The sequence below is a fragment of the Ochotona princeps genome, chromosome 10 (genome assembly GCF_030435755.1).
Source record: "Ochotona princeps isolate mOchPri1 chromosome 10, mOchPri1.hap1, whole genome shotgun sequence".
NCBI lineage: Eukaryota > Metazoa > Chordata > Mammalia > Lagomorpha > Ochotonidae > Ochotona > Ochotona princeps.
The window spans coordinates 24,240,942-24,255,456 of NC_080841.1; the positions used below are offsets into that span (position 1 = coordinate 24,240,942).

General features: G+C 38.5%; 1 protein-coding gene across 1 annotated transcript in view; it reads right to left on the reverse strand.

Moving 5' to 3' along the window:
* USH2A (usherin) overlaps nucleotides 1–14,515 on the reverse strand; it is a 641,433-nt gene that overhangs the window by 151,080 nt on the left and 475,838 nt on the right. Inside the window, exon 49 of the mRNA XM_004578639.2 lies at nucleotides 397–618. Within this exon, the coding sequence (XP_004578696.2) occupies nucleotides 397–618 (222 nt within the window). The remainder of the gene's footprint in view (nucleotides 1–396; nucleotides 619–14,515) is intronic.

Here is a 14,515-nt window from a genome sequence, read left to right on the forward strand (position 1 = left end):
TTTTATTGGTTGTAATGTGATAACAAATTGCATTCTAAATACACCACTATAGCAATCAATCTTACAATATTTCCGATCCTATTCCTCCCCTTTTCTCTAGCTTGTCTTACATTCCATTTAGTTACAGAAACACAAATTCAGACAACCACTTATGCTGACATCTAAAGGTCTACCTGCCCAGTCCCTAACAGCATTCATTTTCTCCTGTGCCCTTCTCACACAAGAGACACGTAGCACCTTCAACACAGTACCTTTCCTTACTCCACTCTATTCTTCTTTGCTTTTACATGTGTAAACTGTATATAAGCTCTCAATAGGCAGCAGACTTATTTATTTCTAGTGCAAACTTATCACCATCTCATTGTCTATCCACCATGGGAAGGCAAGGCCTCTTACCTGGAAGGCGCCTGTACAGCACCCCGTCCTCATCTCCACCACAGCACTCCAAGTCTCTGCTCACAATCTGTCCACCACAGCACTGCTGCCCATGGCCATCATGCAGCTGCCCAGCACAGCAAATTTGGTTTCCTGAGGTGGAATATGGCATTCTGCCACAGCAGGAGTCGCCAATGCCCACGGAAACCCGAGTGTGCTGTTCATCTGGACAACACACTTCACCTGTCAAACCATCATGATAACAATCACTGCAAGAAATTTTTAAAATATGCTGCAATTCACAATTGATGTTTATTCCAATCATGCTGCAGATGCCAACTGAATGACAGAATTAACACAATAGAACATTATCATGTTGGAGTGGCAAAATCTCAGCACAACCCAAAACTGTTGTGTTAAAGATAAAGGGTCATGTTTATTCACACATGCCATTTAAAAAATAAAACTAGGCTATCTACATTCTTTCCTTTAATAAATGACTACATTAAATCTAGTAACAAGGATTGTGGATTATGTAGCAGACATGAAAAAAATGCTGAGGAATATACTGCTATTTAGTGTAATTTTTAAAAGTATGATGGATTCAGAAGCCAGTATCAGTAGGTTTATATGACTTATGGTTATAATTCTTTAAACTATATGTATTTAACAAAACAAAATGCTTTAAATGAGATCAATTTAGCAAAAGATAAAAATATATTCCATTTGGCTCTGTGGGATGTGTGGTTATCTTACAACTTAGCAACAAATGCTTACATAAGTGATACGAAAAATACTCAATGGGAGCTGCTGTAGCAGCACAGTGGATTAAGTTGTCACCTGCACCACTAACTTCCCATGTAAGTGTTGGTTTGCATCCCAGTGGCTACATTTCTAATCCATCTCTCTAGAATGCACGTGGGAAAACAGTGGAAGATGACTGAAGTATCTGGACCTTTGTCACCCACTGGGAGATCCAAATAGAATTTTAGCATCCTGGCTTTGAACTGGCCCAGCTGTGACTACCTGGGAGTGACTCTGTGGATGTGGGTTGGATTCTCTCTCCCTATCTCTCCCCCTCTATCTCTTCTTTGTAACCCTGCCTCTAGAATAAGTACATAAATCTTAGAAAGCACTAGATAATATTTAACTAAGGATAAACATATAAAGTACATTAAAACAGGTCAAGAATTCTGAACCGCTATTTCCAAGACTCCCTGTCCAAATTCATTGATCAAAAGTGCATCCCAGGAGATGAATTAGCCAAATTATGAAGATATTCAACATACTATTACTGAGTCAGTCCAAAAACGAAAATTTTAATAGACTTGCAACTAGTAGATTAGATCATTAATCAACAACCACTCAATGAAGTAAAGCACTGGTCTAGATGACCAATTTCATCAAACATTTAAAGAGAAGCTGACTGCCACTCTCATACACTTTTAAGGGCGTGCTTCCTGATTTGATGTATGAGACGAGGGTTATTCTGATGGTGACATCAGAAACCAGACAAAAACAAAAACAAATAAATAAACAAATCACTAAAAATAAAGAGAACCACACATTAATGTCCATCCACTCCAAATTCTTTAAAAAAAATTAGCAAACTGAAGTTAATAGCATACTAGAGGGATTACACCACAGAACCACATAGGATTTATTCTTGGAATGCAAAAGTGGGTTGATACATGAAATCCAATGTATTATACCATGTTAACAGAGGGAATATAAAGAAGCAGGATCATTTCAGTTTCATGAAAAAGTGCTTGAGAAATGTAATCATCTTCTTTTTTTTTTTTTATATTTATTATTTAACTTCAGTAATTACATTGTATTATGTGACACTATTACATAGATACTTGGGTTCTCCCCACCCCTCCCCAAACCCTCCCACCATGGTGGATTCCTCCACCTTGTTGCATAACCACAGCTCAAGTTCAGTTGAGATTCCCCCATTGCAAGCGTATACCAAACATAGAGTCCAGCATCTTATTGTCTAGTCAAGTCCAACGGCTTCTTAGGTATACCCTCTCTGGTCTGAAGACAGAGCCAGCAGAGCATCGTCCCAGTCAATTGAAAGCTCCAACATACCATCAGCAAAAATTTACATCATTATGGAATTAATTGACATAGTAATGAGTAACCAATATGTTAAAAGTAAATGCGGGTTCCCAGCCACCTTCTGTGACCACCTCACCTATACTTCAATTTTAGTTTATACACAACATATAACATTCAAAACGTAACATGTTATACATAACATCATATCATCTTAAATTAAGGCAAACATGTGGTATTTAACCTTTTGGGATTGGCTCATTTCCCTTAGCATTATGGTTTCCAGTTTGGCCCATTTGGCCACAAAGAACTGCATTTTGTTTTTTTTAATAGCTGAGTAGTATTCCATGGAGTAGATGAACCATAGCTTTCTTATCCAATCCTCTGTTGATGGGCATTTTGGTTGTTTCCATGTTTTTGCAATTACTGATTGTGCTGCTATGAACATAGGAGTACATGTTGGTTTCTCATAGAACAAGTGTTCTGGATATATTCCTAGGAGTGCTATTGCTGGATCATACGGTATGTTGAATTTGAGTTGTTTGAATATTCTCCATACTGATTTCCATAGAGGCTGTACCAGCCTGCAGCCCCACCAGCAGTGGAGTAGGGTTCCCTTTTCCCCGCAACCTCGCCAACAAGTGTCGTTGGTGCTTTTATTCATGTGGGCCAGTCTTACTGGCGTTAGGTGGTACCTCATTGATGTTTTAATTTGGATTTCCCTTATTGCCAGGGAACTTGAGCATTTTTTCATATGTTTATTTGCCATTTGGGTTTGTTCCTTTGTGAAGTGTCTGCCCATTTCCCGTGCCCATTTCTTGAGTGGGTTGTTTGTTTTGACATTTTGGTTGTTTTGTAGCTCTTTGTATATTCTGGATATTAGCCCTCTATCACCTATGTCGTGTGCGAAGATCTTCTCCCATTCTGTGGGTTGCCTTTTTACTTTGTTGATTGTTTCTCTAGCTGTACAGAAGCTTCTTAGTTTGATGAGGTCCCAATTGTTTATTTTGGTCTTGATTTCTACTGCATCTGGAGTCTTTTTTAGGAAGTGAGGGCCTACCCCTAAGTGTTCCAGTGTGTTTCCAACATTTTCTTCCAAAAGTTTGAAGGTTTCTGGATGTAGGTTTAGATCTGTTATCCATTTAGATCTGATCTTAGTGTATGGTGAGAGATGTGGATCTATTTTTTTGTTTCTGCAGGCTATCAACCAGTTGTCCCAGCAGCATTTATTGAACAGACCTTCCCATTTGCCTGGGTTGTCGTTTGTCTTTTTGTCAAAGATTATTTGGCTGTATCTGTGTGGGTTTCCTTCTGGCGTTTCTATTCTGCTCCATTGATCTTCCTCTCTATCTTTGTGCCAGTACCACGCTGTTTTGATAACCACTGCCCTATAGTATGTCCAGAGGTCCGGAACTGTGATTCCCCCTGCTAACTTCCTGTTCTTCAGGATAGTTCTAGCTATCCGTGGTTTTTTGTGCTTCCAGATGAACCTTTGGATCATTGTTTCCAGTTCCATGAAGAATATTTTGGGCAATTTGATTGGGATTGCGTTGAATGTATATATTGCTTTTGGCAGTATAGACATTTTAATGATATTGATTTTACCTATCCAGGAGCATGGGATATTACTCCATCTTTTGAGGTCTTGTTCAATTTCTTTTTTAAGCAGATTGTAGTTTTCTTCAAATAAGTCTTCTACATTTTTGGTTAGATTTATTCCCAGATATTTCATACTTTTCTCTGTTATTTTGAATGGTATCTTGCTGGTTAAGTCTTTTTCCATCTTGGGGCTGTTCGCATACACTATGGCTGTTGAGTAATCATCTTCTTATAAAAACAAAATAAGTAGATGGTCCAGAAGTAATAAAGAATGTATAGGAAAAAATTAGAACTAATAGCATAATCATTAGCAGTAAAAACTTTATTTCAAAATCAGGAGCAGGAAAAGTTCATCAACTTTCACTACTTCAATTCAACATAATATTGGAAGATATAACTAGAGCAATTATGCAACAAAAAATTTAAAATTCTCCACGTTGAAAATGAATAAGCAAAAGTATTAGTGTTCTAATTAACATGGTATCATACATGGAAAACACTAATATCCACAAAACCCTGATAAAATGAATAAGATAATTTAGCAAAGTTACAACATAAAATTCAATATAAAAACCAAGTGTGACTCTACATACTAAGAATCATTCATCTGAAAATAAAATTAGGGAAGTAATTCAATTTATAATAGCATCAAAAAATAAAAAAGCTGAAAATGAGCTTAACCAAGATGCTACCCAAAATGATCTATGAATTCAATGAAATCTCTGCCAACATCATAATACACTTTGAAGAATTGGGGGGAAATTGTAAAATTCATGCAAAACTTCAGAGGATCCCAAATAAGCACATACTTTTGAAAAAGAATGAAGGTGGCAATCTTAGGCTTCCTGATTAAACAAAAACTGATATGACATAATCACAAGAACAATAGATGAACTGAACTTCAAAATGTAAGACTTCTGTGTATCCAAGCATCAAAGAACATAATCAGCAGAGCGAAAAGGCATGTAATGAAAGAAAACACTGGGAAGTCACATTTCTGACTAAAGATCATTGTTCGTAATAAACAAAGAATGTCCAGGGCAAGCATTATGACATAGTGTGTTAAGTTGCTACTACAATCCCATCATCCCACATGGGCACAGTCCGTGTTCTTTTTTACTCCAATTTGATCCAGCTTCCTGCTCATGTGCCTGGGAAAGTAGCTAAAGGTGGCCTTAATATCTGGACTTCTGCCACTCCCGTGGCCAACTCGGATGAAGCATCTGGCTCTTTGTTTCAGCCTGGCTCAGCCCTGGCTGTTATAGTCATTTGATGAGTGATCTAGTAGGTGGAAGACATCTCTCTGAGTCTTTTTTGCTGCAACTCTTACAAATAAATACATTTTAAAAATATATTTTATTTCTATTTGAAAGGCAAATTTTATGAAGAGAGAAGGAGAAACAGAGAGAAAGAGAGAGAGAGAGAGAGAGAGAGAGAGAGAGAGAAAGAGAGTCTTCCAGGAGATTCTTCTGGGTGTCCCACGAAGGTTAAGAAGCCCAAGGACTTGGGCCATCCTCCACTGTCTTGCCAGGCTGTGATAGGGATCTGGGTAGGAAATTGAATAGTCGAGACATGCACCAGCACCCATATGGGATGTAGGCACGTGCAAGGGGTGTGGAGGTTTAGAGTACTGTGCCACTGTGCCAGCCCTATCAAAGAAATAAACCTTTTAAAAAACAATTATGAAACAGGAATTTTCTCAACAATAATGTTAAAAACTCTGGAAAATAGACATTTGTCCTTTTGGGATTGACTTATTTCACTGAGCACAACAATCTCTAGTTGACACCATCTAGCTGCAAATGGCATGATTTTATTCTTTTTAATGGCTTAGTAATATTCCATGGAGTAGATGTACCACAGTTTTTTTAATCACTCCTCTGTGGGCGCAGATCTGGATTATTTCCATGTCTTTGCTATTGTAAATTGTGCTGCTGTAAATATAGGATTACAGATCCCTTCTCATAATCAGTTTTCATTTATTTTGGGTATATTTCTAGGAGTGGGATAGCTGGGTCACATGGCAGGTTTATTTGCAATTCTCTAAGCACTCTCTATACTGATTTCCATAGTGGTTGTACTAGCCTGCATTACCACCAGCAGTGAAGAAGGGCACCTTTGTCCCCACATCCATGCCAGCAGGTGCTGTTAGTAAAGTTCTGAAATATCATATGTTCTCTCTAATATAAGGAAATCATCATGCAAATTAAGCTTTTGTGTTTTCTTTTCGTCACCCATGAGTTGGTTATTCAGTGGCACATTTTTTTGACTCTATAGTGTTGTACTTTTTTTCCTTTGTTTTTATTTTTGTCTTAACCTCATATCTGTTGTTGAACTTATTTTGTGGCCTCTCATTTAAGGAAATGTATAGTGATGGAGTAACAGAAACTACTATATCCAGATGTGAAGATACAAGGCAATATGTATCCTTACTTCCAAATCAAAGATGGACTCCCAATCAAACTTTTGGACTTACCTAGACAATGGGATGCTACACTGTCTGACATTGTTTCTAACAGCACTGTCGGGGCACACTTAAGCAACAGACTGATGGAATTACAATTTGTTATGAAAGTCTAAACTATTGTAACAATATGGGGAAAAGCAGTGGGGGGGGGTAGGAATTTGGTGGGGAGGGATCTCGGACCCTACATAATTGTACGATAAAATTCAAAGTAAATAAATAAATTAAAAAAAAAAGAAAAATAGGCAAATGACTGGAGCGATTTTTATAAAAATAAAAAAAACGGAATACAGATGGTCAACAGAATCATGAAAGCATGCCCAGTCTTACTAAGAATTATGGAAATACAAATCAAATCAACAATGAGATACCACTTCACATCTATTTGGATAGGCATAATTAAAGAGACAATGTGTCAGTAAAGACATCAAAATATATGGAATTTCATATAGTGTTGCTGAAATATAAAAACATACACATGTTATGGAAGAGTAAGTAGAAGTGCCTCAAAAAACAAACAAACAAAAAACCCACACAAAACTATCATATGACACAGTCAATCCATTTCTGAATTTCAGTTGCAGCGATTGGGATAGGTCTTGTGGTGTCCTGGGTTAAAATGCTCCTTTACATACCCACATCCCATATTAGAACGCTGCTTTGAGTCCTAGATAGGCTTCACTGGTGATCCAGTTTTCTGGATCTATTAATACTGCAGTGAAGAAGTAAATAATGGTCCATGGATACATGCCATCCTCCTGGGAGACCTGGACAGACTTTGTGGCTGCTGACTTAGGCTTGTTCCTGTCCTGGGTATTGTAGCCTTTTGCGAGTGAAACAGAGTATGGAACAACTCTCTCTCTCTCCCTGCCTCCTTTTCTCTGTGTCACTCTGTCATTTAAATATATAAATAAATCTTTAAGAAAAAGATTAGAATCAGTGACTTGAACAGACATTTGTACACCCAAGTTACCAACTAGATCTTTTCAGCAATTGAAAAGAAGCATTCACTGATAACAGATAAAGAAAATGTGGTCTATGCACACAATGGGATATTATTTAGCCTCATAAAGAAATGAAATACTGATGCACCATGCATCACTGAGGAACTTAGAAAATATTATGCTGAGTGGAAGAAGTCAATCAAAAAGGCAAATATCTCAATATTCCAATTTTATAAGTAATTTGGAAAAATCTAATTTGCAGAATCAGAAAAGTGAAATGGGTGGAATTCCTGGGGGACTTCTTGCTTAATAGGTACAGAATTTTAAATAAGGGAAGATAAAAGAATTCTGAAGATGGAAAGTAGTGACGGTTGCATAGCAATGTGAATATAGCCAAAGCCATTAACTATGCACTTAAAAATGACTGAAATGGCGAAGTTTCTGTTATGCGTATTTTACAGTACTAAAAAGCCTAGTCCCATACACAGGAGAAGCATAAATCCATGCTTTGTCCAGACACTATTTAAACATCACCTGCCAGGAGTGCTCAGGTCTCAATAAAAGTAAAAAGGGTATAATAACCACCCAGCTAGCAGAAGATATTATAGCAGATTGCCCCTGTCTGAATTACAAGAGCTTACAAAAAGAAGTTGGTGCTGTGCAGCCTAAACTACTGCATAGAACAACAGCATCTCACACTGGAGTGCCAGTTCAACTCATATTGTTCTGCTTAGAAAGCAGCTTTTGGTTAATGTACTTGAGAAGACAATGGAGGGTGACTTGAACACCTAGGACTTTGTCACCATGTGGAAGACCAGGATGGAACTCCTGGATCCTGCCTTCCTCCTGTTCTAGGCTTGGCTGTGGTAGTCATCTGGGGTGTGAACCAGATCTGAGATCTCACTCTCCTCCTCTCTGCATCTCTTTCCAATGAATAAATAGCTCCTTAAAAAAAAACATAGTTTCTCTGACTATCTATCCTATTTTTTTTGGGGGGGGGGAAGGGCCTTCCGAAGCGATCCTGATGGTCATTGCAAGAGAGAGTGGGGAGCCAAGGTTGGAACTAAGGACGGACCAGGGAAAGCTCCCCTCCCGAGTCCCGAAGGAAGTTTACTGTTCTTCTGTTTCTGAGGACCGCTTCTCTTTACAGGAAGTCATATGCACAGAGCAGGGGGGGGGGGGGGGCCCAAAGTGGAGCAGGTGGACAGGAGGAGGCTTGTATCCCAACCCTGAAGACTCAGAACCTCACCAAGGGCTATCAGTTACGAGCACCGAGGACTACATCCCAACAGACAAGGAGACCACGGGGAATTGGAGTGCCTTAGGAGGACGAGAACTCCGAGGTCACCCAGCCCCGTTTGGATCTACCACATGGGATGGAAGAGGCCCAAATCCTTCCTCATAGGCTCCAAGGTCATCAGAACAACAGCCAGGAGCCCTGAGTGGTCCACAGAAACAGAAGAGCAGCAAACTTCCTTCGGGACTAGGGAGAGGAGCTTTTTTTGGTCCTTAGTTCCAGCTTTGGGTCCACACCCTCTTTTGCAATGACCATCACGATCGCCCCGGAGGCCCCCCCCCCACAAAAAAATAGAATAGATAGTCAGAGAAATACAAGGAAAGCTTAGAACCAAACAGGAAATGATCAGCGTGGATCCACATATACCTTACTAGATAGGACACAAAGATTAGTTACTCCTCACTAGGGATGGGAGATTTCTCTGCACACCCCTCCTAAAACTGTTCTGCAGCTCAACTGTAGACAAAGGCCTGGTTAGATTTATAAGCCAGTTTAAAACTATCCTAAAATCTACCAAGTTCAGCAAAATTATGCGTCAACACAATAAACAGCTAAATACTAAAATGAAAACAGACACAAGACAGCTGAATAGTACCCTATAGCCACTTTAAGGTATATAGCAGCTGGTGCTGAGTACAAACAAAAACTGAAGAGTCAATGAAATAATCACAGGAGGTAACCACCTGTTAACTTGCACTGTTATAACGTACTGATTACTCAATACTATGCCAATTAATTCTATAATGTTGTAAATTGTTGTTGATGTTGTGCTGGGGCTTCTAATTGATTGGGACGATATTCTGCCAGCTCTACCTTCAGCCCAGAGAAGGTCGCCCTAAGAAACTGTTTGAATTTACCTGGACAATAAGATGCTGGACTCTATACTTGGTATATGATTGCAACGAAAGAATCTAGACTTAATTTGAACTGTAATACTGCAACTAGATGGAGGAATCCACCAAGAGGGGAGGGCACGGGGAGGGCATGGGGGATTCCCAGAGCCTATGAATCTGTGTCACATAATGCAACGTAATTAATAATAATAATAAAAGAAGACAATGGACAGTATGGGCACCAAGGACTACATCCCATCTGCCAAGGAGACCACGGGGAATTGGAGTGCCCTCGCAGGCCAAGAACTCGGAGGTCATCCATTCCCAATCGGATCTCCCACATGAGATGGAAGAAGCCCAGATCCTTCCTCACAGGATCTAATGTCATGGGGGAAAAAAAAACTTTTAATTCAGACCAAATTATCAGCTTTTTAGATTAAGCAGTTAGATAAAGGCAGAATAAGGATATCTCTCTGTCTTGTCCATACAGTGGAAAGCAATCAATATTTTAAGAAAAACAGACATGGAGAGAACCCTTGTTCTGTCTCAGCTAGGAAAGTTAGAATTTTAAAGAAAAAAACAGGTCAAACTTTGACAGATGAACATTTCTCTGTGAGTGTAGCTGCTCCAATCTATTTGTGACTGTCCTTATTACAAACAAAAGACATTTCTATGTAGTTGTAAAAGCTGAAGGCTTGTATCTCTGCAGTGGTTTGAAATGTGAAACATGGTAGAAGGGTTCACATGTGAGACCTACAGGAAGTGACTGGACCTGTGGCATGGGAATGGTTTAGTTGTAGAATTGAAAACTGATAAAAGGTAAGAGTTTATCCTAGTCTCCCCTTTCCCTGATCCACTCTCTGCCACTTTCTAGGATGGCATCAAGCAGCCTGAAGACCCTTATCAGAGGTTGTATTTTGCTCTTCAACAGTGAGCCAGATAAGTTTCTGTTGTTTAAAATGACCTTGTTTGCATTGTGCTGTTATCGCAACAGAAGATGGATAAAGCTGTTGACTAATTGATACCAGGGTATACCATCATAAAGTCTACCTGTTTTCTATTTTATCTTCCTACACATAACCAAAATATGTATTGGGAGAAATTTTAGATAGGTCCCAGATTCTGCTTTTGGGTTTCCTTGTTTTCTCTTGAATCAAACACACATTTTCAAACAGTAATTCTACTTTAGTGAATCTGTTCAGAAGAAATCAACTTTGTAAATGGCACGCTACCATGAAATGGCAGCTCTGGAAACCTATCTCTATAATTTCCCAAAGACTCTATCATGGGACCAGCATTGTAGAGCTGCCAGTTAGGTGGCTACCTGCAATGCCAGCATCCCATATCTGGACACACCTGAGTCCTTGATCTGGCCAGATCAATGAAAAACTCTTTTGTCATTTAAGGGAATTCCTTTCATCCTTCTAACTCTATGCTTCTCAATTTCCATAAACCTTTCTGTTTGTCCAGGAAACAATGGATAAGGTTTGTGGGTTCTACCTCAGCCACTCAGTGAATATCAGAGACATTATTCTTTCATTGAACTACTAGTTTAAGTTAGTGAAGGTCAAACAGCTAAGAAGGAAAAAAAAACAAGGAGACATGAGACCACACAGTTTAACCTCAAAACTTATCCACTCACTGTTGAACAATAAGCAACCAAAATTACACAGAATTCATTCTTTCATTACAGTGTGATCATGTAAAATGTTACCTTAAACATGGGTTCTAGTTTATGGCTAAAGTCTTTTTGGTTGTTCTTTTATAAAATAAAGATTTTTACTGTAATTTTAATGAAGATGTGTTATCTTTCCAGTCTACCCAACATATCAGAAAAATATACTAAAACACAAAGTCACAACTTTATTATATAACACAATATCTCTTATGGATGATCCTTGTATTTAGTCACAATAATTTTAATCTTAATTATCTGGCTGACTTGGCCAGGTTCTGATGTCCCATTTTCCTTATTTGTAAAACTGAAATAGAATTTTAAGGCACTCTCTTTTAATCTCATTTAAAGGAGTATCATTGAGTAAAATCGGTGTTTCCTGAGTGCACAAGTTTACGAATTTTAATATAAGAATATTCATATAATCAGGATACAAGAGTTTCATTACCTCACAAATGCACTCATGCCAACTTTTTATAGGCATACATTTTTCTCACCCATTACCCTAGACAATGCCTGATTTTCTCTTTCTAGCTGGTACTTGCATTTTTTAAGTATGTCATTTAAAAGATACTGCTACAGTTCATAGCTTTTTGAGATATTTGTTTTTTCCACTTGGCATAATGATATCAAGCCAACATGGATCTGTCTTTTGATCTTCATCAAAAGACCAAAATCTTGAGCATGCTGTCATAGTGTTTTGCAGAGACAAAGATTATTGCAACATGTCCAACTAAGAAATCAGGGGAAATGCTTAACTCTAGCTCCCCAATCAGGGGCCTCAGCAATTAGAAAGGCTTGAAATCAAGCCAGCATAGTGTTAATGTGCTTTGCTCCAAAGAAAGCCAGAATTTCAAAAAATACATGATTAGACCCATGGTTAAAGTACAAGATGGTGAAGCTTGCAGGAAAAGAATGGGGAGATATGATGAGAGATATTTGAGTTTCAGGCATTAGGGACAAACAGAGAAGGGAGGCAGTCTGACCCATAAAGAAAGTCTGCTAAGGAGAATAGCTTTTGAGCATTTATCAGCGTTTTGTCTTTTGTACTGCTCGGTAGTATTTTTTTGTACAGCAGTTGATCCATTTGCTTATTGGTGACAGTCAAGACATTTCCAGGTTTAGGCATTCATGAACAGAGCTACTAGAAACAGTGGTGTTTATAGGACTTTGGATAACCTAGTGATGCATCTAGACAGATCAGCTGAGCTGAAAGTACCTGCAAGCCATCCCCTGCCACCATGTGATCCTTTCCTCCTTGTCAATCAAAATACTCTGCTTCTGTTGGATGGACCTGAATGGGGAATGTAATGAACATATGAAAATTGAGCTCCATGTAAAATTCATGGTGATGCCATTTGTAATTCCCAAGTGGCTTCATACCAGTAGAGGCAACACTTCTGACTAAAAGAGGCCAAAGAGTGTGAGAAATTGTCATTCATTCTTCCACCACAGATCACAGCTAGAGGTGCTGTGTGAATTCTTTCTTTCTCTTTCCAATCTGCTACACAGTCTCTCTTTCTTTTATTTGCACAGCTCACTCTTGACAGTTATTTCTTAGTGTGTGGCAGTGTGACAGTGAGAAAGAGAGATCATCCATCCACTGGTTCTTTCTCCACATGTTTTCAACAGCCAGAGCATGGCTGGATTTGGCCAGAATCTGGGTCAGTCTGAACCCAGGAACCAGAGGCTTCTTCCAGTTCTCCCACACAAGTGCAGAGGCGCAGGTAATTGAATTATCTATTGATTTATCCAGGTATAGAAACTGGGAGCTGGATTAGAACTGGAGCATCAGGAACTCAAAATTTCACCCATATGGGAGGCCAGCACTGCAGTGGCTTCACTGATGTCACATTGCAGGTCCCTATTCCACTGTCTTTTAAAGGGTCCTGCACTGGTATCTTTACAGGGAATTTAGTGACATTTTCATGTTAACACTATTACAGGCCAAAAAGTAGGAGGGAGTTTACTATTAACAATAAGTTCTCAATTTTTTCCATTCAGCGGGGCAAAATCATTCTCCTAGTTTGAAATGTAATTGGGACATTTCTTAGCCCTTTTCAGCAGATAATATAGTGTTTTTCATTGTAAACTGTAATATAATGGGTCATATTATATTATACAGGGCAGCGTCCATTAATTAAACATCTCTTAACAAAGTGAAATTAGAAGAAAAAAGTATGTATGTGTGTGTGTGTATACATATATATATATATACATATACATATATCCTGAGAAGTCAATAATTTTTTTAGTTTCTTTTGGGTAAAACAAATGTTAATTGGTTACACAGTTGAGTCCTTCAGAATCTTATTCAGTAACTGACAAAAGAAGAGGTTTCAGTAGAAGAGATGTGGATTATATCAGAAATAAAAACACTGATTTTTTTTTTTTTGTCACAAAGAAAAAGAGCTATTAGACAGAAAATACAAGGATCAGTCACCTTCTCATTAACCTCTCAAAATGAATCCATTTTAAGTCTGGCTTGAAAATGTTTTCTCTCTAAAAGCTACCAAGCAGTCTAACAGTTAATTGTCATTCTTATCGAAGAATGACCTGCATTAACATCTAGTAAAGTCATTAGCATATTTCTAAAAGGGTGGGGTGAGCATTCTTGACTCTACTGTTGTCTGTTTTGGAGTGTTATAGAGAAAGTTACTAGGACAAACTGAGGTAAATATTAATAACCAATATTCAGACTCTTCCATAAGTATCAAAATTCCTATAGACATCTCAGCTCTGAACAGGCAGACTGCTACGGGGATTTACACTGCACGGAAAAACAGGATGCTCTGAAGGCACTGTGCTTTGTTGCACCATGTGAACAGTCTTACACTAGTTAACCCAGGGCTGAGGACACAGCTCACAAGATTATCTCTTCATTTTGGAGATTACCAACTGGAGCAAAACACTATCTTTGATTATCCCATGAGATTGCATATTTTCTCTCTTGACATTCATGGTACAAGTGTCCTCATACCATGAAAAATGAGCTACGTAAAAATAATTTGCCTGGGAAGCGTACACTACAGTTTCCTACAGTACAATGCTTTAGGTTTCAGTGAGTCTCTGTGTGAGGAAACTTCACAAAGTAGGTGGAAAAATAGAACCTTAATTTTGCTGGGGAAAATGTTGAAATTTGTGCACAGTTTTCTCGAAATAATGCATTCCCATGAATATTTTGGAGACTCTGGAAACCAATGAAGAGTTTAAAACACTGCTTACCCAAATATCAATAAATGACTTATGGATGTCCATGGCTTATTT